Here is a 27,854-nt window from a genome sequence, read left to right as displayed (position 1 = left end):
GGCCGCATTGTAGTCATAGCTTCTTTCAGAGGGCCAATATGACAAATAAATGTATGAGCACCTCATATTATATACAGTAAAAGATACAAAACAAAGTGACAAATAACTGGTTTTCAAATCAGACGAGTAAAAACTGGTCAAATATTTAAAAAAACTAATAATATTAAAAGTGAAGACAATTTGCAATTCTAGTAATGACACGAATTCGATGCACAATTTATCTTCGCGGGCCACATAAAATGATGTGGCTGGCCGTATCTGGTCCCCGGGCCTTGAGTTTGACACCTGTGGTCTATGTGATAACAATATTTCCGTCAATCAATGTTGAGTGATATTGTGGGTCAATATTTTTTTGTTCAACTTTTCTATTTTCTTCTGGCTGTTTGCACACACTGGTTACATGGTGTACGTATGTATTCCAGTGCTTCAATGTGCACAACAGATTTTAATCCATGAATTCTTCTGTTTGTTTTCTTCTTCAATCTTCAGTATACTTCATCCTTAACCTATGATGGTGTGCTCGTAATGGCTGAAGCCTTTCGCACGCTCCGTCGTCAAAAAATTGACATAAGTCGACGGGGAAATGCTGGCGACTGCTTGGCCAATCCCGCTGCTCCATGGAATCAAGGAATAGATATGGAACGAGCACTCAAGCAGGTGCTTATTGAAGCGTGTGCGTGTGTGTGTATGTGTGTGTGCGTGCGTGCATGTGTATATTGATTGAAAGCCGACTACTGGCTTTTCCTTGCTTATACCGTTTATTCAGTTTTGTTTCAATAAGTCAATTCATTATATGAGCCATACATACATACACTGACATAAACATTCACCTAAGAGCCATTCAAACATTTGTCCTTCGAATCGACGTTTCGCTTTTTTCCAGGTGCGCATTCAGGGCCTGACTGGCAATATCCAATTTGATCACTTTGGTCGGAGGATCAATTATACCATGGACGTGTTTGAACTGAAAAGCAACGGACCACGCAAGGTAGGTTTTATATCAAAAGTCAAAGTCAAAGTCAGCTTTATTGTCAATCTCTCCACGTCACAACACACAAAGAGACCGAAATTACGTTTTTCTCTATCCCACGGTGACGAGACACATAACACGATAGACATACAAGTACGCGACACAATATAAAAACAAGAAGGCAAAAAATTCAAACAATCAATAGTAAGAGTGATGAATAAATAATAAATAAACAGATAACACAATAAATAAGAGGAGCAAAACGGAGCCAGCAAGCATAGCGCAAAAGTAAAAAACATCATAAACAAAAAGGCACAAACAATAAATAATAAGAGTAATAATAAATAATAAATAAACAGATAACACAACAAATAAGAGCCAGTGTGCATACAGACAGTTCAGACAGTAAAAGTACAAGACGCTACGCAGAACGGGGGAGCGAGTTCAGGATCCTAACAGCCTGGTGTACGAAGCTGTTTGAGAGTCTGGTCGTGCGGGAGCGCAGGCTTCTGTACCTCTTCCCAGAGGGCAGAAGCTCGAACAAAGAGTGAGCGGGGTGACTCACATCACTCACAATCGTGGTCGCCTTGCGGGTGAGATGGGAGGTGTAAATGTCCTTCAAGGAGGGGAGCGAATTGGGAATAAAATGATATATTTTTCTGAAAACACGGCCTGACAGTGTAAAATGGCATGTGGTGTTGAAGGAAAAAGAAACAAAATAGCAAAGGCTGTCAGAAAGCTTGAGAAATATTAATGTATTTTCCAACTCAAGTCAAAATCCAAACTCTGGGATGCGAGAAACTCAAGATCACACTTATCAAAGGAGCCAACAACAAAAATCAGGAAAAGAGAAAGGAAGGTTTTGTCTTCAAGTACTCGAGTATACTGTTACTGTCATTCATGAGCCTGAAATGTCCAAACCAACACTAGCAAATCAAAGGACAGTAAGGTCAAAAAGGTCAAAAATGTTGATTTTGACTGTTTTATGGCATTACGTCATTTGTCCTGAAAAAAAATCTGATTTTCAACTTTAATTGATTTCCCCCCACACACTTTGATAGAAACAAAAGGTAAATGTTGAAGACTTTATTCAAAACTGAAAAACACAAAGTGGTCTTTTAAGTACAACCCTTACCCTCAATTGGCTAGCCCTGGGGCGGGCCAGCCTAACACAACTCAAGTGCAATTAGCCACTTGTGCAGTGATGAACAAGGGAGCGAGTCGGTGCAAGAACTAATGTGAACTGCTCCACACATTGACCATCGACACTTCATTTGTACGTTGTGGTAATATGCTTCAATTCAACACGCTGTCACAGTAATATGCTTCAATCTGGCACGCTGCGTGGGGACAAGCTCACTCAGCATCAGGGCTCTTTGCCCTGATCGGTTATGAGGGCATTGGCTAGGTGGACAGCAGAAAACCTGTACAACTCCACATGGACAATACAAGCAGTGAACGCAAATTCCATATAACAAAATCCCCGACAGAAATATAGTGAAGAAACACTCCTGCCGACGTTATCAGAGCTTCCTTGGATGTGTACATTTGGGAGCATCTCAACACAAGTAACCTTGGTGTACATAAAAGTCTGCCAAGACATAAGACATCAAACTGAATCCATTCATCATGATGAGCTAAGGCGCTTACGACTAATATTTTGTGACCAGAGAAAACACGTATTCCTACAATAAAGAAAACAAATAAAAGAGAATCTCATTTCACTTCCTTTGACAGCGTCGTGCGTTTTATTGAAAGATGTTGGCTCACACTCAATTTCAGCAGTTCCAGAGGGAAATTTGCGCCTGGACTCATTCTGTTGGTTAGCTTTTACTTTTAGTTCAATCTATTCTTATTCATTTTATTACTGTTTGTCCCGTCTTTATTGTAATTGTCTTTTTGGTAGAATTAAGCTATAAAAGAGACAAATTGAATGATTTCTTGTTTGTCACTTCTCTTCCTCAATTGTTCGGGCCAGATCGGTTACTGGAATGACATCGACAAACTTGTCTTGGTCCAGAATGAAAATTCCTTGTCCAATGACAGCTCAGCGATGGAGAACCGGACTGTAATCGTGACAACGATCATGGTAATGTTCCAACTGACTACTTTACGTTCTGCATAATTATGGTGCTATTTTTAAGGGGTGGGCAGTATTTATATTACTGAACTGAACCAATCCATTTCATATCGCTGATTCCCACCATGCAACATGCACAAATACTGTAAAAGCAATGGAAAATCTGCTAAGTGGCTGGATTTACACTGCAAGTACCAAATTCCAATTTAGAGCCCATGTCCAATTTATACGCATCTGATAGTGAAGGGTATTTTCATCCACCGACCCGATGCAATTATTTCTCTATGACAATAATCTGCATCTAATATACTGAAACATGTCACTGTTGTTGACAGTAATACTAGCAATACACCATTTGTTTGTTAATGTGAATATTTCTGTTGTTTGAGAGTAGGTGTGGCATTGGTATACTGTACATCACAGGTGTCAAACTCAAGGCACGGGGGCCAGATACGGCCCACCGCATCATTTTATGTGGCCCGCGAAGACAAATTATGCATCAAATTCGTGTCATTACCAGAACTGCAAATTGTCTTCACTTTTATTAATATCTTTTTTTTTTATATTTGACCAGTTTTTACCCGTCTGATTTGAAAATAAGTTACTTGTCAGTTTGATTTGTAGCTTTTACTGTATATAATATGAGGTGCTCATACATTTATTTGGGTTGATAGTCATAATGGCGCTCCGAAAGAAGATATGTCTACAATGCGGCCCGCGAATAAAATGAATTTGACACCCCTGCTGTACATCAACAAGCAGTCACTTGCGGAGCAAATTTACAATTTACAATACAATTTTACAAACCTCCCAAATTCTTTTGAGGGTGCTGATAAACATTGACTATCGCCTTTGAGGGATGGTGGACATTTTGGGAAAACAATTCCCTGAAAAATACCCAGAAATCGATCATCTAGCCTGGCTCCTGGGAGGAGGGGTTTAGAATTTTTCAGATGGGGTGGCAGTGTCCTCCGTGGCTCCCCCTCTAGCTCCGCTAGAGCAAGCAGTGCATTTGGATCAGACTCACTTTGACATGGTAAACTTTGTCTGATTTGTCTGTTCCACTGCAGTCACAATGGTAGGTGTACTGTCCACATTTGTAAGTAGCCCGATTTCAATCTGAGAATATCCAAGTTCAATGTTTCATTTGTTCTTTATGCTGCCGTGGTCTATGGCAATTGTGTCACTTGAACCATGTAGTGTAAATCCAGCCTAATAGTGGAAGACAAGAGTGAGTGTCCTGCAGCAAATTTGTATTCATGTCTCAGAAAACTTTGAACAAGTTTAAGCAAGCACTCGGAGCGTGGCCACAAGGGAGTGACACTTGATTATACTAATGTCTCATTAATAGGCGAATCTAAAATTGACCTCGAATCACCATTCAGATGTGAACTCAGTCTGCTTTCTTCTAATGACTTTCACATGCCAGCCCATTGCCAATTAAATAATCATGGCACAGTGTCAATCCAAGACAAAGGAGGGCTGAATGTGTTTGTGTAAGTGATTTGACATCATCCATCTGTGGCCAATTTGTGGTCGGCCACCCCTTTTCCTCTAAATATGTCACGTTCAATATGGCAGACAAAGTGATCCAAGAGAAATAAACCCCAAAGTTTCATTCCAGCACTTAGGATCCATCTGCTGGTTGACAGATATTAGATATAGTCCCTAATAACATACAAAAAAAAAAATTACATTTGTGATCGACTTCAGAGATTTTTACTATTGTGGCTACAGTTACAGTAATATAGAATTGCACAGGATCATAATGAGAGGTGACCTTATTGAATGAATAATTTAGGGTCGGAAGCAGCATACACAGCTCTTGAAGTGTTTTCAAGTGTGTGTACATACAAAATTGTCTGATGAGTGTGAACTTGTTTACATCAATCAAGTCATTTGTGGGGGGGTGAACAAGTGGCAGTGCATTACTGTACACGTCTTTTCGATGTGTCTCCCCAAACACATCTGTCCTCTTCCTCTCCCCTGGCTCCATCTGCCCCACTGTTTCTCTCGCCATGCCTCCTTCCTATCTCTCTGTGGATGGATACCTCAGCAGACCTTGGCTAACGTTAGTTCAGCCACCTCCTCCTCTTTGCAGCCTCTGGTGAAGAAGAAGCCTCTGCTGCGACACTGAAGAAACAGCAACTCACTGCAAGTCAACTGAGTCCCAACCTTTGGAGAATGAAAAAGATTTTTGCCCATTGAGTTTAACCATGAACACATTCCTCAAGTCCTTCATTCAACTTTTTCACCTGTAATTATGTCAAATGCCTTCCTTAATGGTCATTCAGCACCATCAATGCAACACTGACACTGTTAATATGAAAAATTCAGTGAGATATGGGCCCATTTACACGCTTAGCTTCTATGTACTATGTAGATGATTCATGCATGCATGCCTTTAGGCCACTACAGAAAAAAAAATCACAAGCACTATGAATAGGAAGAAAAAATTGAACTGCACTCGTGATCAATTGTTAAGTCGTGTGGCGTTTCCCATTGTGCTTAGCATGCAGTTGTTGTTTGTATTACAAATACATTGTAATTTCTTGATGCTGTTTCCTGCTCTTGGTTTTATGGCTAATTAAAAACGTGTTTGGGGTTGTGTGTGTTTAGAATAGTTGCCAAAATTTGATTAAACAGTGAAATCACACTTTATTGTTCCACTGTATATTACCAAGCCAAACCGTTATGCTACAATATGCAAATTTGTCAGCCAGCATTAGTCCCATAGCAACATAGTCATTGATGTAATAATTCTAATAATGGGTTTTTGTACCAAAAGTTTTCTCCCACCAACAGGTTATTGTGAAACAGTTAAGGTTAACATGTCCCTCTGGCAGTGAAACGTGGTTAACTTGACCAAGCGGCACGATGACTGCAGAACTAAACGTTGAAGTGTTTTGCTCTTTTTATGTCTCGATAGCTCAGAGACAATCATGCTGACTCACTTGGCCAATACATCAGTGAATGCATGATTATGTGCTGTAATTGAACTAATTGAGGAATGAATGGACTGATTATCCATCCGACAGACTGAAATAGGCTGTGACCGCTTGGCTCGGCCCTCTGGCTGTTGCAATGGATGGCTCAGGGCTGATTTAATGCCTCTGCCGTTGGTTATTCATTATGCGACATTTTAGCGTTTTGTAACGCTGAACTGATTGTTTGAATGAGTGGACTTTTCAATGTCCAGCTGTTTGACCCATCGAGCAAACTGGCTCAAACGGCGAGTATTAACTGTCTCCGTGGCACGGATCGGGAACCTTTTATCCCTTATCAGCCCCAACCATTTGCTCCTACAAAGCTGTTTCAACCCGGCAACTTTTTTGTACTTCACAGCCATTTGGATCATTTGTTGTCACTCGTTTTGTTGCTCCCTCCTAAATGGTGTACCTTTTCTCTCTTTATCTCTTTTTCACACGTTGCCGTTTATTCAAATTCTCCACGTTTCTACCTCCATTTGAACTAATCCAATGTTTCATCTTACCATATCTGGTGTTTCAGCCAGGATTTACATTACCAGGTTCAAGTGAGATCTTTCAAGTCAGACTTTTTTGCTTTCATATTTTAAGGTTAAGACAAAAGAATCTCATGGAATCAGGTAACCTGAGATTAGAATCCAGTCTCTTTCAAATGTGCATCTTAATCAGAGAAGAATTAGATGTCTGCTAATGTACTGACTCTGACTCTGACTCTGACATTGCACCAGATACAGTGTATGTCCTGTCAATGTGGGCCTTGAAATATGCAAATTGATTATTGTCTACCCAAAGAAAACACACGTTGAGTAAAATAACACACCTAAGGTCAATCAAGCATAAACCCAAGCGTAATTAAATATGGCCTAATATGATACATGACATCTGCATGGATAAATAAATAAAAAAAACACATTTGGTACTAGCATGCGGACTAATAATGAGATTTTCTTCATTTAAACCTAACAATCAATAATATAATCTGATATTCAGTATTTATATTACTAAATGTACTTGTTTATAATTACTTTAGTGTTGCTGCTATATATATACGTATATATATATATTTTTTAAATATTAACTTTATTAGGAATAGTTTTGTGGACACATTTTTTGTGGCCGACTTTGTTATCTGAATTTGAATTTAAATTTAAACAGCCAGCGCATTACTCTTTCTTCGTCACATTCACATGCTGATTTTGCACTTATTTGCCCCCCTTTCCACATTTTGACACCCATTCCTTGCCCTGGTGCAGCACAAAAATGCATGATAACAAGTAGCAAACACGCACAAATACACAGTCACACACGCATTACGCATTACTTTCACAGTGAGGCAAAGGTATCTGGAGCAAACTGATAAAAAAAAACATTAAGGCGACTTTGAAATGAAAATGTTCCCGGTGTGCATGTTTGTATCCGTGTGTGCATGCGTGCGTTCATTGCTTTCATCATATTCGCTCCGTAGAGTGAGCTGATTTTAACCACTTAACCTTCTCACATAATGAATTTGAGGATGAGGGTAATTTGAGAGTGATTAAGTTTTCCTCTTTAGAGTATGTAAAGTCATTGATTCAATGGATATAATTTCCCAATTTGCACAGGATCTTGTTTATTTAATAACATTGTTAAAACTTCCAAATAAACCAATTTAATTTGATGTGATGCCGGTAAATAATATTAATACCAAGCAAACAGCAAATGAGATTAAACTGTGAATGTCGACAATATGCTCATTCGGGTAATATTCCCAGTCTGTGAGCATCTTAGATTGCTGTGTTGAACTATTAGAAGACGCAAGTCTGGTGTTCATTAATTTTACGATTCATGTTGAGTCGATGGAATGAGCACCCAGGGACCTGCAAATGTTTCTTCTAATGTCATTGGAGGAGAATCATTTTTGTGAGTTTTGACAAAATAGGGCAATATATTCATGTGATGGTTACATCAAAGATGATTAAAGAGTAAAGTCTAATATAACTAAACTAAGGAAATGCTGTGGTTACCTTTGGAGCACACAACTTTTACAGTAATTTAAAGTCACTGTATAGAGACAAAATTGTGCACTGGAGGCAGCCTGAGGAAGGTCAGTGTGTCCGAAACATTGTGGGATTAAAGGACTTAAAGAGTGAGAGCGTGTACGGGAGTTTTTCCTTCTTTTAGTTATTCTATTCTCCTACGTGACCTGTTACTAAAGTAGTACAGGGTATTGGGACAAATCAATTTACAGGAATAGATGAAAATATTATTACTCCCCTGGTAAGACTCTTTGCAAGATGTTGGAGTGTATCTGGGAGATTTTGAGCCAGAACAATATTTAAAAGCTGAGATCGTGCCTGTTATGGTTAATCTGAAAGGTCAAGTTCTTCCAGACCAAAAAAACGTGTGTTGTGTTTCGTCTCGCATTGCATGGCCATCATTGACAATATCCATAATGCACTGCTGTGACCTGAAAATTACTTGTATCTGTCCGCAGCACAAGATGGAAAGTGGTTACATATCGTTCCACCTCTGCATCCTTGATAATTCAATCACAAATCTGATAGTGGGTGTGATTGTGCATGGCATGGTGAAAGAAATCCGAAAATTAAAAAAAAAAGAAAAATAATTTACAGAATGCATGTTACTTATTGAGGTGTCTGTCTGCTTTCATTTAATTCTATTGTGCATTATATTAATTTTTGCCACACTGGTTTTGGGGCTGGAACAGATTAATGCCACACTCATTCATTTCAACGTGAAACATTACCTAGATTTATGAACATTTCAGATTACAGATGGGTTCCTGGAACCGATTAAGTTTGTAACTCGTAATTTTACTGTAAAATAAAAATAATAATAATTAAAAAAAAACTATTCTTCTTCTTTAGTAATCTCCATCTGATCATAATCATGGTAATAAATTCCAATAAGTTAAGTGGTTCACATTTTATTGTAGTGCGCATTAGAACATTTCAATGCTAAAATTTGTCATTTTCAACCACATTGAAAAAGACCATTTGATCAATTAGAAGAGATTTATGTTAGATTAAAAGGAGCTCAACTGCATTTTAATAGGCTTGGTTCAATTGGATTATAAGATTAGCAGCCTCAGGCATTATACAATAATTCATCGATGTTGATAGATGTACGGATTTGTACGTACGTTTGTGAATACGTCGGTGTGTGATTTCGAATTCTTACAATGCACCCACCAAACCATTAAGAGTTGCATTTTGCTTTCATCTTGCAAACTGCAAACCCAAAAAGTCGTTTTGCCTTTGACAACACGCCTTCAAAGCCGCAGTGTTCTTGCCTCGCCTGTATTTCCCTTCAGTTGAACATCGGCAACTCTGAGGCAGGTGCACGCCCCAGTGGAGACACGTCAAGGCAGATAAAGATAAGACATAAGGCACAACAAAGTCTGAATACTTCACATACAAAGCACCCAGATATATGTGGAAAGAACCCATGTAAGCATTTATTCTCTCTTTTATCATAGAATCTGCACATGAGTGGTGTTTCCTTGAAAGAAAAAAAAATCTGTGTTCGCTCCTCTCGCTCACGTTTCTATTTGCCTTTTGAGCTCTCAAATGTCTCTCGAGTCATTTTGGATGAAAAGTATGTTGCAGCAACAAATCGGCGGTTGCCAAACTTTTCGATAACCACAATAGAATTTTATGTTGTGAAGATGGAACTGTAAAACTAACAGAAATATTATGATCTTTCTGTAGCACTTAAGCTATCAATCAATGTATACTTAGTTTTGTTGCTGTAGATTGTTCATGCTGAAATAAATGTGATTTTACTCTTTATTGACATCTGTTTTTCCTATTTTGTTTTCCTGTCTTTAAATATTTTTTTTGTTTAGTTTTTACATCACCAACTTCCAAACAGTGTCTTTCTCGCCTTATGCTGCTTTTGTAGGAGGGCCCCTATGTGATGCTGAAGAAGAACTGGGAGCTATATGAAGGCAATGACCAGTATGAGGGCTACTGTGTGGATCTGGCCTCAGAGATCGCCAAGCACATTGGAATCAAATACAAGATCTCCATTGTGCCTGATGGGAAATATGGAGCCAGAGATCCAGAGACAAAGATATGGAACGGGATGGTGGGCGAGCTTGTTTATGGGGTAAGGGCGGATGGATATTACATTAGAAGAGTACCGTGCAAGTCTTGGGCTGTCATTTGATTTATAGGTTTAGAAATGCTATTCTGATCATTAGGGCTGCAACTAACCATTAGTCAAAGTCAAAAGTCAAAGTCTGCTTTATTGTCAATTTCTTCACATGCCAGGACACAAAGAAATCGAAATTACGTTCCCACTATCCCACGGTGACAAGACATAGTACACAATATACATACAATTAAACAACACGAAAAATAAAAACAAGAAGGCACAAACAATGAATAAATAAGAGTGATGAATAAATAATAAATAAACAAATAACAGAATAAATAAGAGGAGCAAAAATGGAGCAAGTGTGCATACAGAAGACAGTCGGAATATAGCGTAAAAGTACAGGACGCTACGCAGAAGGGGGGAGAGAGTTCAGGATCCTAACAGCCTGGAGTATGAAGCTGTTGGTGAGTCTAGTGGTGCGGGAGCGCAGGCTCCCGTACCTCTTCCCAGAGGACAGAAGATCAAACAAAGAGTGAGCGGGGTGACTCACATCACTCACAATCGTGGTCGCTTTGCGGATGAGATGGGAGGTGTAAATGTCCTTCAGGGAGGGGAGTGAATTAGATCATTAGATCAATAATTGATCAATCTGTTGATTAGTTTGTCGATGAATCAATGATTCAGATAAAAATAATAATAAATTGTAGTCCTTTATTCAAAAACAGGACATTAGTTCAAATTATATCTATTATTATTTTCAATTTGTTACTAGTATATTGATTATTGATATTGATAGACATTACTCGGCATCAGTGAGTACACGAGTAGATACTTGTTCGGGGATTAGTTGGAAACAAAGGATGAGCTGACTAGTACTTACTGCACTTCACTTGCACTTCAGAACTCCATACTTGTAAGTCTACGTGTTAACCGCATTTTCACACTACTCCGTTATTTGTATGATATCGCTAACTATTCTCAAGAAGGCTTTAAATTCTAAGAGCTGGGATCGAAGATCAGATGAGTTCCATATTGCCTCTCAAACCTAAGTTACGATATTTCACTATAATTTTTATTCCACCTGAACTAAGATGATTGGGGTACCAAAATATGCGCAGTGTTTGTTTGGAGTCAGACGCCATATAATTTGTACATATGTGTTTGGTAGATCATTACAAAGATCCAACAATATTTGTAAATTAGGCTACAAATTGTGTTTTTATGCAAATCTGTACACAAACTACCTTCGCAGGGTGTGCCAAGCACAGATGCTAAAAAACTAGGTAAAACTTCACATTCCATGCAGAACATACTGCTGTTTCAATTAGTAGCTTTTCCTGCCACCGTGACCCCACCTTGGGCTCTCACACTCTGCTAGTTTATATGCTTATCAGAAGCTTTGCATGCATCTTTCCTCCAGCCAAGCTTGGTCTTGAAGGGTTCAGTAATTCCTGAAGATTTTGGCATGGTGACCAATTATGCTGTCTGTCGACACCATGCACATTGTGAGTGAAGACAATGTCAGTCATCACTTTGAGAAAGTGTGGAAGCTGAGATTGTTGCACAGCAGCAACAGAAATAATTGGCCTGCACTATTCCTGATGGAAGGTGACACTACGGAAACAGCACGTCGACTAATCAGGTTTAATTTGTTCCGAGTGGTCGGTGTACTCCCAGATGAGACATTGAAAGGGAAACACATTTGAAAGCCTCTCTTCTCATCCACTTTTTGTTTTACCTTTTTGTCTTTGTGTCACAATTGTTTCTGCGTGTTCATGCTCTGTAACTTCCTCTAACTTCTGTACTAGGTTAGTCTGGTCAATCTTAAACTCACTCCCTCTTTCTATCTCCATGCACTGATTCAGCTCCTCATTTTCTCCTGCCTCAAACTCCACTCATCTAAGTACTTGCCCATTCAATTGTCCTTGCTCTTCCCATGATCATCCAATTTTTACTATCTCTTTTTGCATAAATGGTGATGACAGATAAAGCCGCTTCAATTGAAATCAATTGCCTTAAAATATAAAAGAAACCCTATTTTCTTTGCAGAAAGCAGAGATCGCAGTGGCCCCACTTACCATCACTTTGGTTAGAGAAGAGGTGATCGACTTCTCAAAGCCTTTCATGTCTCTGGGAATCTCCATCATGATTAAGAAGCCTCAGAAGTCCAAACCAGGTGTTTTCTCCTTCCTGGACCCGCTGGCCTATGAAATCTGGATGTGCATCGTGTTTGCCTACATCGGAGTCAGCGTAGTGCTGTTTTTGGTGAGTGCTGGGGAAGTCGTGTTTTCACTGAATGAATGGATGAAACTTAGACTATACTAGACACAAACTGCAGGAATTATATGAAACGTTGTGGATGATTTTCACATATGCCAAGCAATATCATTTTCCAATCGTGAATAGAGGAATTAATTGCTCACACTACTCAGAAAAAGTTAGGACTATTCGGCTTTAGTGAAGAATCGATGAATCCTAAAATGACCTTAAGTGAGCTTGATTTGATCTCTGAACTTTTCAATGCACATATCCACCTGTCTTTTACTGTTCCCCAACAAGAAGCTGAATGGCAAACTTCACAACAGAACGAATTAACGATTACATCGTTTGGTCCAATTATAATTGCCATTTGAATAGTCTTCTTCATTGTGCTGTTCAATTTTGATAATATGAGACCGGGAGAAAGTCGACGAGGATAAAATTAGCAAAACTATACATTTATTGTACTGGCATGACTTTTGTAAGGTGTCAATACCATTCTTATTCGAGTTTCCCTCTATTACCCTACTGACGCTTCCCTGTGTTGTCTCAGGTGAGTCGCTTCAGTCCTTATGAGTGGCATGCTGAGGAACCAGAGGAGGGCACCACAGAGCAGGGCCCCAACGACCAACCTCCAAATGAGTTTGGCATCTTCAACTCCCTCTGGTTTTCACTGGGAGCTTTCATGCAACAAGGCTGCGACATCTCACCGCGGTGAGTGTAGAAGATGTGCTTCGTGACGTATCTGTGTGTGCGTGCATGGGGGGAGGGGGGGGTACCCTTTGTGATTCCTCCACAGAATACTCTGCTAAATATACTACATGTCTGTTTAAGGCAAAAGCCGCATCCGGATATTGTGATACAGGCTGTTTACAATGCCCAACACTTTATTCACTTTAGTACTGACCTGGGTTGCTGCTCCGTGACATTGTGTGAAGATGTGAAAATATGAAGACGCCATAAATGTGAAATATGGAAGTATAAAAGGAAACATGGGCACACAGTCCCTCGTCCTTGTCTATATGGGTGAGAAAGGGTGGGACGTTTCACAGTTTGCTAGGTGTCCTTAAATATTTAATGAACAACCGAAGAGGCAGAGTCCAGCTGTATTTTTAGAATATTTATATGAATATGGCATTCCATTATTGATAACTTGAGAATGCAGTTTATTGAAATATTGATGGACGTCATCCCGAAGACCTTGAGAGATCAAATCTGAGAAAAGATTGACCACAATGAGACTGTGCCCTACTAATCCTTCAACAGAATTAAAATTTGGTTGATTTTATAAAATGTATTTTTACAACTATTCATTTTAGCTAGAATGTCCAAAACAATGTTCATATCACTGGTAATTAATGTGACAACATGTCGCTCGCATGTTATGTTTGGCACACTTTTGCAGACTCATCCGGACTTACCACTACCAATATATTTAATGTGTTCAGTATCAACAAAATATTATTCATTACCATGGTAACCCATGAATGCTTCTTCTAGTTGTCAGTGTTGGTACATGCATGTAGTCAGGAAAAAGGAGAGGCATCCTCGAAAACATTGAGTTCCTTTGTCGCATGCCTACATATGCGCGCATAAATTTTGGTGTTAATCGTTCATGGCTTTTGGATGAAGACTCACCAGCCCACTTTGCTGCCTACATCTTTGTTGTACTCACAAAAACTGGATCAACATTCCACACAGTCAAAAAAAAACTCTTAAGAACCAATTCTGTCACCATTTTCTCTTGTTTGGATTTGTGCGTGGTATTTGTAGGAAGTATTTGGCATGTTAAAATGATAAGACAATGTTGAATATTCAGCTCTGGGTCTTCAACCTAGACACAGACTTTAACAGATGAAAGTAAATATTATTTTTTTTCCTCAAGATAACAAAGTACTTCTTCATTCAACATTAATAGCTGTTGTAAAACAAACCCTAAAAAATAAAGTAAACCTGCAGGGCCTTCTGTCTTTGCAAACTTTTTCACCTTAAGAACTTTTTCCTTCTGTGCTGTGTTTTCACATCTGCTTTAACAACTGCAGCAGCATTTGGAGTAATGAACAAAACTCGTATCTGCCATGACCCTTCCAGCCTTCTCTTTTGCTCTCATCCTCACTCACCTTCATTGCCTCTGATTCCTCGCTCACCAGCAGCTTTTTTATCCCTCTCAATCCCACTTTGTGCAAATGACAAGTCCATTCCAACCACAATACGAAAAAATACTTGTGCCATCCGCATGCATCAACATTCTTGCTCAAACGCAAAATGCGCCTGACAATGCAGAGTACACTTCACACACCACCCTCACACACACACAGACAGGCGACCTACACACAAAAATTCTACATTCTCTTAACACACAGGTGTCAAACTCAAGGCCCGGGGGCCATATACGGCCCGCCACATCATTTTATGTGGCCCGCGAAGACAAATTGTGCATCGAATTCGTGTGTCATTACTAGAATTGCAAATTGTCTTCACCTTTAACAATATATATATATTTTTAAATATTTGACCAGTTTTTACTCGTCTGATTTGAAAACGAGTTATTTGTCAGTATGTTTGTAGCTTTTACTGTATATAATATGAAGTGTTCATACATTTATTTCGGTTGACAGTCATAATGGCTCTCCGAAAGAAGCTATGACTACAATGCGTCCCGTGAAAAAAATGAGTTTGACACGCCTGTCTTAACTCAAGTGTGTGTGTGTGTCTGCATGTGCAGCTGTCCTCGCGATAATGCGATACTTAACATAACGGTGTTCATCATCGAAATTGCCCGGCCTTGTCAACTCCAATACAGCACAACTGCTATAAAGACTAGGATTACTGCATTTATAAATACCTGATTAAAATCTTGCAAAGAGAAAGCTGTCCTATATCTACTTTTTTATTTTCTACCTCATCTTGTTTCATCCACCAGATGTTTTTTAACGAAATAAAGAATATCATAAAATATAAAACAACAAAACTCCATAAATCCAAACTACAGTATTGTTTTTAAGAAAAAAAATACTATTGTTTAACTGAGAATATCTTTGTGTCAACATGAATAATTTTAATATTGTGGAGATGCAGAAAATGACGAGACGAAAGCAAATGTCTCTCCACAAAAAAACTGAACTCTTTGCATTCCAAGCTACACTCCCAGTACAAATTGTTAAACATTTAAAATGTTCATTTAATGGAGTTGTGTGTGTTTACATGTTCTTCCCCCAAGAGGATAAACTCTCTCTCACACTATCCGTAAAACAAAAACATTTTTTTTAAGTATTTCTATTATTTATGCAAAAGTTGATGCAAATTCAAACTTGGGGGGGAGGCTGTTTGGTATCAGGAGAAATACCGCAAATCCCAGAAGAGAGAAACAATGAAAGAACAAAACTTGTTTTGAATAATGTCACTTGCTTTGCCATTAATAATGGGATTTCTGTGAAGAGTGTTTTATTTTAAGTCTACGACGCCAACCCTATTAGGCTGATTCAATTAAAAGTTGCAGTGGTTTAGTTCAGGACAAATCTGAGGTCCAGAACATTATCATGTGAGAAACAATATCCACATCAACTACTATATACGTCATCACCAACCAACAGACAAAATAAAAAGAAAAGGAGTACTTTTTTTTTTCTACATTTTCAAATTGATCAAGAAAGATGATACCTGCTTAACTATGTTTTAAATTTGAGCTGTTGTTCCAAACAATCTAAATTAATTAACAATGTTCATCTGCTGTTCAACAGTTAAAAATATTTTTACCTTGAATTCTCTTTTTCCTTTTGTCTCTCTCCTCATTGTCACTTAGACGTTACAATCACACACTTCGTAGTCTGTGTAATCAGACAGCTGCCAGAAAGCTGAAAAACAGTACAGTATTTCCCCAAAATTCCATGGATTATTTATCAGCGTTTGTCAAAATAATCTAATGATGGGTTTGGGTCTGTATTGTATAAATGGACGCCTGGCTCCAGTATAGAGAACCCCAGATACCAGGATTCTTAAAATGTGATTCAGTTAAGTCTGCAGATTGTATGAAACTTTGTGCACATTTGACCTTAGAAAACATTACTTGCACGGAGTCAGATAACATGTCACGAATGCCCACTAGCCTTCATGGTTGCTAAGCGACAGGAGGAGTGCAACAACTACGGGTCCTGGACTGAGTGCGATAAACGTCCTGATTAAGGCAGCAGATTGATTATTTAATAGGGCTGCAACTACTAATGATTATTTTTATAATCAATCAGTTGATTATCCTGTCAATAACGTAATGGAAATGTAATTTCCAATGTTTAATTACAAAACAGGACATTATTTCAAATTGACAGTGAGGAAAATGCACAAACAAATTAATTATGATTTAGTTCCTGGTTTGGTCTGCAACCGGTCAGAAAATAGACAACAATGATGATTATTGTTTTCCAAAGTAAAAGCAAATTGCCACAATCTGTTTAAAATAGAAGTGGAGACAGTTTTAATTTAAGAATATTGCAGAGACTGCAGCTACAAATACATGCATGAACAAAAACAAACATGACCTATTACGATCTCCTTGACAGAGGTGATAAAAAGGCACGTGTAGACCAGCTAATGTACAAGCAGGTCAAAGGGAACACAGAACTTGTTCCAAGTTTGGAACATCTACCATCATGAACATGAGTTGCTAATATTTTCATAGTTTGATCTTCTCCATCTCCATCTTCATCATTTCAACACTTATCTGGCATCAATGGAGATATTCAGGCTGACATTTATAGTGAAGCTGGAAACAAAGTGAGGTCAAACACCTCCTAAGGAAAAGGTTTTCATTGCTTGAATGCAAACATCTTAGAGCTAATACTTATTGAATAAAATGCCTTGTGCGCGCTCAACTATTTTCTGACCTTCTGTTGTGTATTCTCAAATACAGCCCTTTTCTTTCTTGTAACCTTCATGACCATCTTTGGGGAAACAAGAAAAGACACGTTTAAATTCATCTGCGTGTGTGCGTGTGTGCGTGCGAACAAGAATCGGTGTGTGTTGCGTATTGAGTTGCCATGATTGGTATGCGGCTTGCATCCCTCTCTCCCTGCTGCTGCAGTCATCTCTGCAGTCTGAGTATTACACTCACTTCTATTCAGGTCTTTTACTCTCACTCGACAGCCTGCACCATCTATATTTATCTATCTTTTGGAAAGATCGCGCCTTTCCAATTTTACATTCCATCATATCCAATCTATCTATAAGATTTCCTTATCATCCTTCGGCAGATCTTTTCAAGGGTGCTCATGCTGATCCATTGTCTAATCCTCGACTTAATTAATCAACTTTCCATGACAAGAGCCGTGTGTGCGGTGGTACATATGCACGCTCACAACACACACACACATTCCCGCGCCTTGGTGTTCACATGCATGGCAGTGAGTGGCAGGATACATGAAAGCATTAACACACAATGGCTCATATTGTCAAACTGACCTTGAGAAGACATTTACACCACCCGCCTGTCATCTTTCGGTTGGGACTTGTAGGGTGTTAATGTCACTGATTGGCAAGGTCACTGCAGAAAGGTGCAGGGGGAAAACGATGATGGGTAGGTGGGTAATATGGGACTGGAATTGTTAACATTAATGGCAGCAAAGTGATGCTGATGGGGAGGAGGGTCGAGAAGGAGTGCAGCAGAGTGAAGTAAACCGATCAGAAGAAAACATCTCAGAGGAATTGGATGTCTTTGTCAATAAACATCTGAAATTACAGCTCTCGTCTGTGCTGGCTGGCGGCTGCGACTAGATCTACAGTCCAGTGTATATGTGTGTTTGTGTGTGTATGTGTGCACGCGTGTGCGCATGCATGTGTGTGTGCGTAATGTATTGAGTAAATGGCCCCGAGTGGCTTGAATACTTAATGATTGCAAGAGATCCATCTAATGGAATGACAAACAAACTACAGTGGTGCACTGAAGCTTACCAACTCAAATTGGTCACAAGGTCACCAATTAAAATCCTCTTGTACAGTGCACTGCAATTCACTAATAATAGTTTCGGGGAGATCCTTAACTCGCCATCACACAATTAACTGCAACCCACCTGTAAATTTGCTCGCCTAAATTCACATCATTGTCTTTGTCTCATGTTATAATGTGTTAATATGTTTACAAAAGAGGTCAAAATAAAAAAAATAAAAATGTTAGCCTAAATGTTCAGGTCGATTAATCGGTAGGGCCCTTGTGAACCAAAAATAACAGGTTTGTTTTTCAAACAAAAATGGTATTTGGTTGAATGTGCTGTCTGTAATATTTATAAGGGGGCAAGAGATGGACAAGTAGTGAGAAGATCCTGTTCTTACGATAATAATACAAATATTGTGTTAATTAAAAAAAATGCATTCTTTTCAGTTCTTTGCTCTATTAATGGAGAAATGTTGTACCATTCGGATAAAACTGCTACTATGGCAACATCCACACTTAGGCCCACTGCACAGTGAGTGACTCAGATGCAGCTGAACTGTGATACATGCTGCTTCGTTCTGCAACTCACCACAACTAATTAAGGACTACCTGTTATTGGGACTACCATTGTCAACATACTGCCTGTTTGCTCCCTTTGTATTATGATCATAGAGCTACAGCAGCCAAAGTAATTTTCTTTTTCATTGCTTCAACAACATCAATATCTGATTGCATCATCAAGCAAGGTGTATCAACCACTCACATTTTCCAACAAGTGTCAACCTCCAAAATTTGGGAGAAATACAATGCTGGAAGGTACATTGTCATCTAGTCATCACAGCCACTGATATTATTCTCATTATTATTATTCAACGCCTTTTTTTCCATTGTTCCATCTCTCTTTCAGACTATATTTGTATTAGCTCGAAGCTTCTTCTCATTCAACTGACAATCTCGCTACTCTCTGCTCGTGGTGCCCTCAAGCCTTACCATGTCTTCAAGTGCACTGGATTGAGACATTCACCAAAAGAGGGAAATATTTTGCATCAGGTTGCCGCATCTGAGCATGGCATAGAAATTATTTCGTATTACTACTATTGTTTAGAAAAAACTTTTTTTCCTGGGCAAAGTTGGAGGCCATGCTTATGTGGAGCACAATGTTCAGAGATGCACTTATATACAGAGAAAACTATACAACACTGTTGGAAAATAATATTGACACACAAAATGGAAGAGATAGCCTCGATGAAATTGTTTGGTTCCGCACGGTGAGTAAAAATACTCTTGTGTTGCATGCAAAGAAGCAACGTTCCCTTGAAAAGTGTCATGTGCAGGCTGTGAGAGAAAAAAAGAAACGACACGCCATTAATCTTTCACATACAACGATTGGGAAAGGCAATCTGTTGGCTATCATAGATGATACATGACCTGTCGGCGAATAAGTTGCCTGTTGCATATCAACACGCACATTTGCGCCGTCAGATAAATGTGTTCAAATTCGTGTCACATGAAGAATCAAGGACTTCACTCATCCAGCAACACACACGCACACACTTGGTCACATGCATGCAAGTGGGCTTTCTGTCACAGCCTTATCTGAATGAAGCACACGTCATCGACCTCCAGGAGGTAAACATCATCGCTAACTTGGTGCAAGGCCAAATGCTGTTTAATAACCACCGCTTTTTTCATGTTCTCTTCCTCTCTGGCAACACACACAAACAAGTCAAGGGCAATGCATTCTTTGCTAGACAAGTCATTTATCTATTTCCCTAAAGGACATTTTTATTGTACATGTCCCGAGATAGAGAAGCCTTTTCAACATTAAGATTGGAAGTTCAAAGCATTTTTGATGTGACCCGAAGTGGTGAGCCTGTGATTTTTGTTATAAAATGTTTTCTTGTGTTTGGAGGACTCGATAGGTAAATACATTTATGCAGGTCCGTGGCGAATGATTCATCTTTGGAAGCTGTCAGAGATTTACATAACTCTGACACAATCATGAGCGTTTTATTCTCAATGCTGACGGAGAGAGTATGGGTCTGTCAATGTCAGGGTGTTTTTTAGATTTAAACGTTTCTGAAGTTCAAGGCACGTCCCTGCTGATGAGCACTCAAGGCTCTATGCATATTGAGGAGCTGAATTACGAAAGGACAGTCAGTCTTGCCGACTTGGCAATTTGGTTGACCTTAGCAACTTTTCCAACTGCTCTAGCAACTAAGTATTTATTTTTCTCAAAGTTATAAGGAGAATTCCCGATAAGAAACTGATACCATCACAGAGTCAATCACATTCTGAATCTATATATTGCCCCAAAAGGCATTTTGGAAACTGACGACCCAAAATGTTTGCTTCCAAGTTGCAAATATTTTACACACCTGCTTCACCTGTACATTAGAAAAAACTGTGAGAAAGCTGGACTATGTAGGTGGAGTATCTTTACAAAAAAAAAAAAAACATTGAGTCCTTGCTGAGTTTTTTGAAAACTAATTGACAACACTTCCAAAGTGATGATAAAATCACTGGTTTCCTTCATGTGTCCTTTCATGTCGACAGAAGCACAGAGAAGAAACATCTAAATGTTTTACTGAAGCATTTCATGTACACCATTCCAAGGTCTTTAAATGAAAATAACTTCTATTTGACCAGTGTTCACTCCTCCCTCTCTCCCCTTACGCAGAAAAACAATTTCATGCAAACAAAGCGAGAATTGCCACTTAGGTTGATGCGCTCGCTCTCAATTGTGAGATAGAAAGGGTAAACATGGAGGAAGAGAAAAGAGAGGGTGTGTGGGGTAGAAGGGGGTTGAAATCACAATCAGCTCCATAGTCTTTTTTTATGGTGCGTACTAAACTGAGTTCTGAGGTTTACTTTGCCGTTAATGTTGTCAAAATCATGCATGCAAAGTGGGTGAAACCATTTTGCAAAAACAAAGTAATAATTAAGCGTGTCTGTTTTTTCCTCTTCTAATCTCCATCGCTCTTGTTCTCATGTATTTTTTTATCCCCTTAACCTTCACACTTCTCTGGTCCTTCTTCATCTGCTTGCTAACATCCATCTCAAATCCCCTTCCTGATCTCTTCCTTCTGTTGCACCCATCCTCCTCTTCCTCACCCTTCCCACTCATTTCCTTTGCACCACACTTCCTTTCTATCTCTCTCGCTCTCTCTCCCTCCTCCACCTCCATCTGTCTTCTCTCCAGGTCTTTGTCTGGACGTATTGTGGGAGGTGTGTGGTGGTTCTTTACCCTCATCATCATCTCGTCTTACACAGCCAACCTCGCTGCCTTCCTGACTGTGGAGAGGATGGTTTCCCCCATTGAGAGTGCTGAAGACTTGGCCAAACAGACAGAGATAGCCTATGGGACACTGGACTCAGGTTCTACTAAGGAGTTCTTCAGGGTATGGCCTTAATGCCCTTGATCATTTGCATTTAAATGTGATTACAAAACACAATATGATATTTGGGAAACATGAAGTGTTTTGTCTTGTGTTTACCATATTCATCCAGAAATAAGCAACACTGGGGCATGAAATCTTCTCTCTGCCATAAGCACCCCGACAAAAGAATACCAAAAGAAAACTAGGCTGTGTGATTAAGCAAAGAGAGATTTTATGTAAAACACACTATTCAACTGCGGCGGCATTGGCCACGGTACCTGTACAGAAAGCCGGTTTCAGACTTTGCGGTGTCAGACACAAAGCCGAGCAGTAGAATTCAGCTCTGACTGTAGGCAGGACGATGACAAACCAGCGTATAAACTGATTTATTCCACCGCAGGTGGGTGGTGAAGAATAAATCGACGGTCATTTCCAGAGATTTTAGTGAAAAAAAGCTTTGTTGAAATGGCACTGAAGTGCACCTAGCTCGGCGCTAAATTGGTGTAAAATTGTTAATAGCACTGTTTGCTTCTTTCTGGGGATCGACAAGCCACCGTGACCTGATTTGCTACTGGTCTTATCTATAAAACCAGGTATGTCTCGAATTGTGGAGGACACTGCAAGAATGAATATGAATGCTGCCGGCAGAATAGAAAAGCTTTTTTGTCTTAAACTAGCACACAGGGAAGAGGAAGAAACTATGGAGGCTGATTTCACCTGCAAAGACAGCTACACGATTTCAACTGCCAGTGGCACAGATTAAAAATTTGAAAACCAAAACCAAATATGATTAGCCATCCAGCACCGACACAACTAGTAGATCGCAAGAGTGGACCTAATTCGTGAAACAGCAATGTGCGCAGACAGCTGTGACAACATTTAACACAAAGTGAGGTTGGGAACGGCTCCAGCTCACAAGTGACCCTCAATGATAAGCTGTGGAAAATTAGTGCCTGAATAGAACCTGGTTTTACATTTGAGCCGTTATTGTGCATGCGAGGGTATATAATGTTTACACTAGTACTGCAGGTGTAATTAATGCGCATTACAAATCAGTTGCCATATGCCAAATTGCTGAAGCATGAAACTATGTTTGATATTTTATGAGGATGTTTTTTTAATCACAAAAATCTGAGCAATTGCCATATGCTGCCACGCCCCAAACCTCCAGAAAAGGTTGTGGAACTGTCTCAAGTAGTTTCGTATGATCTACACCGGCAAGAGTCACACTAATGTGGGTAAGAGCACTTTACGCTTAATGAGTAATGAGTGGACGGGACATGGTAGAGAGTGGCGGGCATGAAGTCTAAGTGGCTGAGAGAAGCCCAAGTTTGTCTTCATTCATTCACAACTTTCGGGTAATGACAACGATTGCAGTGGAGTCTCGAGGGGGAACCGCTAAATGCACACTCTCACATGTAGTCATGCTCTGTAGTATTCCAAAGACTCTTGTGCTTATTGTGTGTGTTTACACACCAAATAACAGATTTAAAAGATATGAGCAGTAGTGAGTGTGCTAGGTGGCTTCTTGGATGGGAGGGGTGGGTGTTTGTGTGTGGGGGGGGGGGGTATCAGAGCAGACAGTTTGTGCTTCTGTGAACAGATCTGGCATCATCAACATAACGAGCAGGCTGAAATCTGTGGAGGGTGAAAAAGCAATTTACTCCCCCACAGCTGAGGGGGATTCACCACCACCATTAATTATCTGTGTCTGTTTGTGTGACTGTGTGTGTGTGTGAGTGTGAGCATATTCATAGGCCTATGGATGCATGGGAATGTATGTGCATGAGCCTCATCCCTCTCCTCTGAGCATATTTGTGTGTGCCGATATATAATTAAATGTGTTTTTCAAAGTGCGGATGCTTGAAGGTGAATTCTCGCATCCATTTCCTCCTTCACCGCCTTACTCATTGTTCAAGAATCTGGAAAGAGTCACATCACATCGTCACACATCTTCACCCTCTTCGCTGCGGCGGAGTTGCACAGTCATCATTGCCGCATTAACCTCCGGCACACGCTAACAGGCCACAACATTATAATCACTTGCACGTGTAGACTAAGATCCAATACGAAATTTGTGGGTACTTTTGGATACTCTTGAATAATTTGGATGAATCATAAACAAATATCAGAACCATTGGAGTGATGAGCATATCTGCCCAAGTTTTAATTTTGTGACAGTCAATATATGCACAAACTGTACATACAATCGTCCCTCTGTATGACAGTCTCCTCATTGCGGATTGTAACTGAATTTACTGCTATACTGCTAATCACCGCTTGTTAGAACAAACTGTAATCATAACAGTTAGTATTGATAGAAGGAGAACGGAAACAGACGGTGCTGCTCTCTAACCACTTTATTAATCAAAGACAAGACAGCGATAGATGGTTGTTAGGATAAAGGTTGAGTCTATCTTGGACAGTGGAGGGCAAACAAAATCATATCAAGAGGAAGTGAGGAAGAAAGATAAAAGGAGGTGTCTGCTGGTGCTCTTGGACGCGAGTGTCATTATTATGCGATAGGAGTCCGTCACGCACGAGCTGCAAACATGAACAAGCACCTCATTGAATGCAGGTCTCAGTGGTGGTATCACGTCAAGAATAACGGAAGATGCTATGCTTGTGTAGTATCACTCCTGGAAACTGTCCATGAGGACATCTGGTCTGTACACAATTGCAGTGATCGGCACTGGCAATCACTTGGTTGTCCTCCTCTTGGCGGTTCTGGCTATTTGTGTGGCTGGTGGCTGTAGAGGCCGATCCCTAATCCACAATCTATTGCAATGGTGGCATATGGAGGTTTCAAAGTGGTGGATCGCTTCTTTGCACTTCTTTGCTTTTGTAGCAAAGTGAAGGTCCTTCCTTCAACTGTTCGTACGACATCTATTGAAAATGTGGCCTGTCCATTGGCAGGGATGACCAGAGGTGAATGTGGCAGATGCATGACTTTCAGTCTAACATAAACCCGAGTTAGGCTTTAATTGCTGACAGTTTCAAGAATATATTCAGGAGAGAGGCCGGGGCATCAAAAAATTTACTTTGAAATCTCCTGTTACTAAATCCAATCGTTTCTGTCCATAAAACATTGGTAAAGACGACACAATTTGCTTTGAAATATTCAATCATTGTCTTCATGAACTCCTCTGTTTTCTTCCCTCTCTTCTACCCAGAGGTCCAAAATAGCTGTATACGAGAAGATGTGGTCGTACATGAAGTCGGCCGAGCCAACCGTCTTCACCAAAACCACTGCCGAAGGTGTGGCGAGGGTGCGCAAGTCCAAGGGGAAGTACGCCTTCCTCCTGGAGTCCACCATGAATGAGTACACGGAGCAGCGCAAGCCTTGTGACACCATGAAAGTCGGAGGCAACCTGGATTCCAAAGGATATGGAATTGCTACACCCAAAGGCTCACAGTTAAGGTAGGTGGAATAGTGTAACAATAGGAAACAGTAACAATAGTGATACTGTGCTATTGCTGCGATATTCCACCTACCCTGCTGTGCCTTTTACACAACTATTACTGTCATTGCTGTTCGGTGGAAACTTCTTACTCACAAATAAAATTTTCATTTAAAAACGTGGCCTCATCAGTGGATGCAGCCACCAAAACAAGACAATGTTTCTTGCACACAAAAAAGTTTCCACCCAGCAGCAACTTTAAATGTTTGGACATCATCATATCTCCTCTTCATCACCTAGAATTCCTTTCTCATTGTGTTTCTCTGTCACTTCTTGTTTTTTTGCCATTGTTATGTCCTGTGGCACTTTATGTTGCTCCTCCTTTACACTTGTTTCTTCGCAGGGTCACCTTCCAGGTAACACTGTTCATGTGTCTGCTGTCTTATGTCTGTGTTTCTTCTAAGCAAAGCCATTGTAGTGTTGATCATTATAATGATGATGTAGATTGGTGACATGACTGTGAGGAGGGGCAATAACCTCAAGCTACAGCCACTGCATCCACAACCAAAAAGGGGAAATTATAGGAAACAGCAATAAAAGGAACTGACCAGAGGGGCTTGACTAATGGGGGACTTAAAATTCATCAAACCCAAACGTTTCAGTGTGGATACAGAGATTGACTTAGGGAATTTAAGTCACAAAAGTGTTGTTGTTTTCCCCTCAGGAGACATTTGTTTACTTGACACATATTCTTGCAGTGCCTTCCCTGATGTGAAATGTGTCAGCTGAGGGGAAATAAGGAGTCAGACAATTCAATTTCTCGCTCACTCTCTTTTTGTCAACTTGTAAAAAAAGCAAAGCATCATGTCTGTCCTATAACTTTCCCCATGAGTGGTGAAATAAGTCCCTCAAATAGTGGCGAGGGTTAGACGCCCTCTGTTTATAATATGAGGGTTTTTTTTTTCATGAAGTGGCAGCCAGTGAGTGTGTGGTCTTTCCTCCCAGAATTATCTGTAGTTGTATCTTTTTCTTTTTCTCAATCAACCCAAATATGAGGTGAAAACATGTCTGGGAGCGTGAATATGTGAGACTGCCTCTCCTCATAAGGTCATGTTGGTGAACGAATGTTCTCTGATGATTATAATCACTGCATTTTGAAGTCAATTTTTAAACAATATGGGACTGTTTCTGAACTGTTTGTCATCCATTGCTCTAATCAGCTAATCATAGCTTGTAGATTAGAGCACCCCAGAGAACACTGTCTTTATCAATATCTCTGAACTCTCTTTACTCGTGCAAAATTCTCCCCTCCAAGTGAACACAGACAACTAAACCTCTAATTATGTCATTTTTACCAGTTGCCCAACACATGTACTCGTCTAGATGAGCTCCAGTTTTGCAGATATCATCCAAAATACGCACAGCAATATAAGCACCCATCCATTTTCTAACGCTTATAATAATGTCCGACAGAAAGGCCCAATATGAGATTTGAACCCAGAACCTCAGACAGTGAGACAGACACAGAAGCCTCATGTTCCACCGCAAGACTGCTGAAAGTGGGGGGGGAAAAAAGTGATAATGATTTTAAGTTCGCATGGCTGACAGGCCCGAAGAAAAAGTATTTTCAGTTTAGAGTACTAAGGTGTTTTTTAAGGGGACGCCAAAACCCCTTGGGGCACACTGTGCTGCGCGCAAAGCAGTCCTCAAAAGTTAAAAGTAGTGACTGGTACAGCATGGATAAATGTGTTCTGATTTTTCCCAGCATTGCCGGCAGACAAGGTTTTTGTTCTCGTTCTCTAGTCATTTCACTGCTTTCAAAATACAGTGGTGCCTTGTGAAATGAGTGACCTGACTTAAGAGTGTTTTGACATAAAAGCACTGACTGTATGTTGGCAATGGTCAACCCAAGTCACGGACAAGACCAGATAGCAAACAATCCACAATTTCGAGTAGAAATTTAGTGTCAAAGTAAAACACATTTAGAGGGGAAGTCAACCCCAAAATGTTCTTTCCAATAGTATGTTGTATGCACCCTCACTTGTCCAAACACAACATTTTGGTTGATATTGCATTTGTGAGGAGCAAAATCCATCCGTTTTTATTAAGGCAGGGGTGTCAAACTCGTTTTTTTCGCAGGCCGCCTTGTAGTCATAGCTTCTTTCGGAGGGCCATTATGACTGTCAACCCAAATAAATGTATGAGCACCTCATACTATATACAGTAAAAGCTACAAAACAAACAACTCGTTTTCAAATCAGACGAGTAAAAACTGGTCAAATATTTAAAAAAAAAAAGATATTGTTAGAAGTGAGGACAATTTGCAAGCAATTCTAGTAATGACACAAATTTGGTGCACAATTTGTCTTCGAGGGCCACATAAAATGATGTGGCGGGCCCTATGTGGCCCCCAGGCCTTGAGCTTGACACCTGTGTATTAAGGGGACGACCATTTTGCCACAAGCTGTCAACTGAAATGGACATCATATTTCCTCAAGTAACAATCAATCAAGGCTCATCTTGCTGGCTGTCACATTACCAAACTAAAAAAACATCACCCATTCATAGACTGTACCATGTTCTGTATTTACAGACAACAACTGAGTATTTTTCAAAAACTTGCACTTTGAGATCCAATTTCAAATCTAAAAGCCAGTCCTCTGTCCCTGAATTTTGTTTTGAGGTCACAATCCCTTCAGGGGTGTGAGCAGGAGGCTTGCGGGAAAGTGGATACACACACACACACGCACATA

At 39.9% G+C, this 27,854-nt stretch overlaps 1 protein-coding gene across 3 annotated transcripts in view; it reads left to right on the top strand.

The window, feature by feature from the left end:
- The window catches only part of gria4a (glutamate receptor, ionotropic, AMPA 4a), a 73,001-nt gene that overhangs the window by 37,903 nt on the left and 7,244 nt on the right, over positions 1-27,854 (top strand). For 2 of the 3 annotated variants that reach the window (XM_061281436.1, XM_061281434.1), the window contains exons 8-15: positions 490-657; positions 884-988; positions 2,949-3,059; positions 9,941-10,147; positions 12,188-12,403; positions 12,951-13,111; positions 21,523-21,721; positions 24,874-25,121. In XM_061281436.1, coding sequence (XP_061137420.1) covers positions 490-657; positions 884-988; positions 2,949-3,059; positions 9,941-10,147; positions 12,188-12,403; positions 12,951-13,111; positions 21,523-21,721; positions 24,874-25,121 — 1,415 coding nt within the window. Of the gene's footprint in view, positions 1-489; positions 658-883; positions 989-2,948; positions 3,060-5,151; positions 5,707-9,940; positions 10,148-12,187; positions 12,404-12,950; positions 13,112-21,522; positions 21,722-24,873; positions 25,122-27,854 lie in introns of those variants that run through there. The other variant, XM_061281435.1, reaches the window with a different exon arrangement.

This window comes from Syngnathus typhle, linkage group LG6 (assembly GCF_033458585.1).
Source record: "Syngnathus typhle isolate RoL2023-S1 ecotype Sweden linkage group LG6, RoL_Styp_1.0, whole genome shotgun sequence".
Lineage (NCBI taxonomy): Eukaryota > Metazoa > Chordata > Actinopteri > Syngnathiformes > Syngnathidae > Syngnathus > Syngnathus typhle.
Note: the sequence above shows the minus strand (reverse complement) of the source record. Positions and strands in the feature narration are given on the sequence as shown.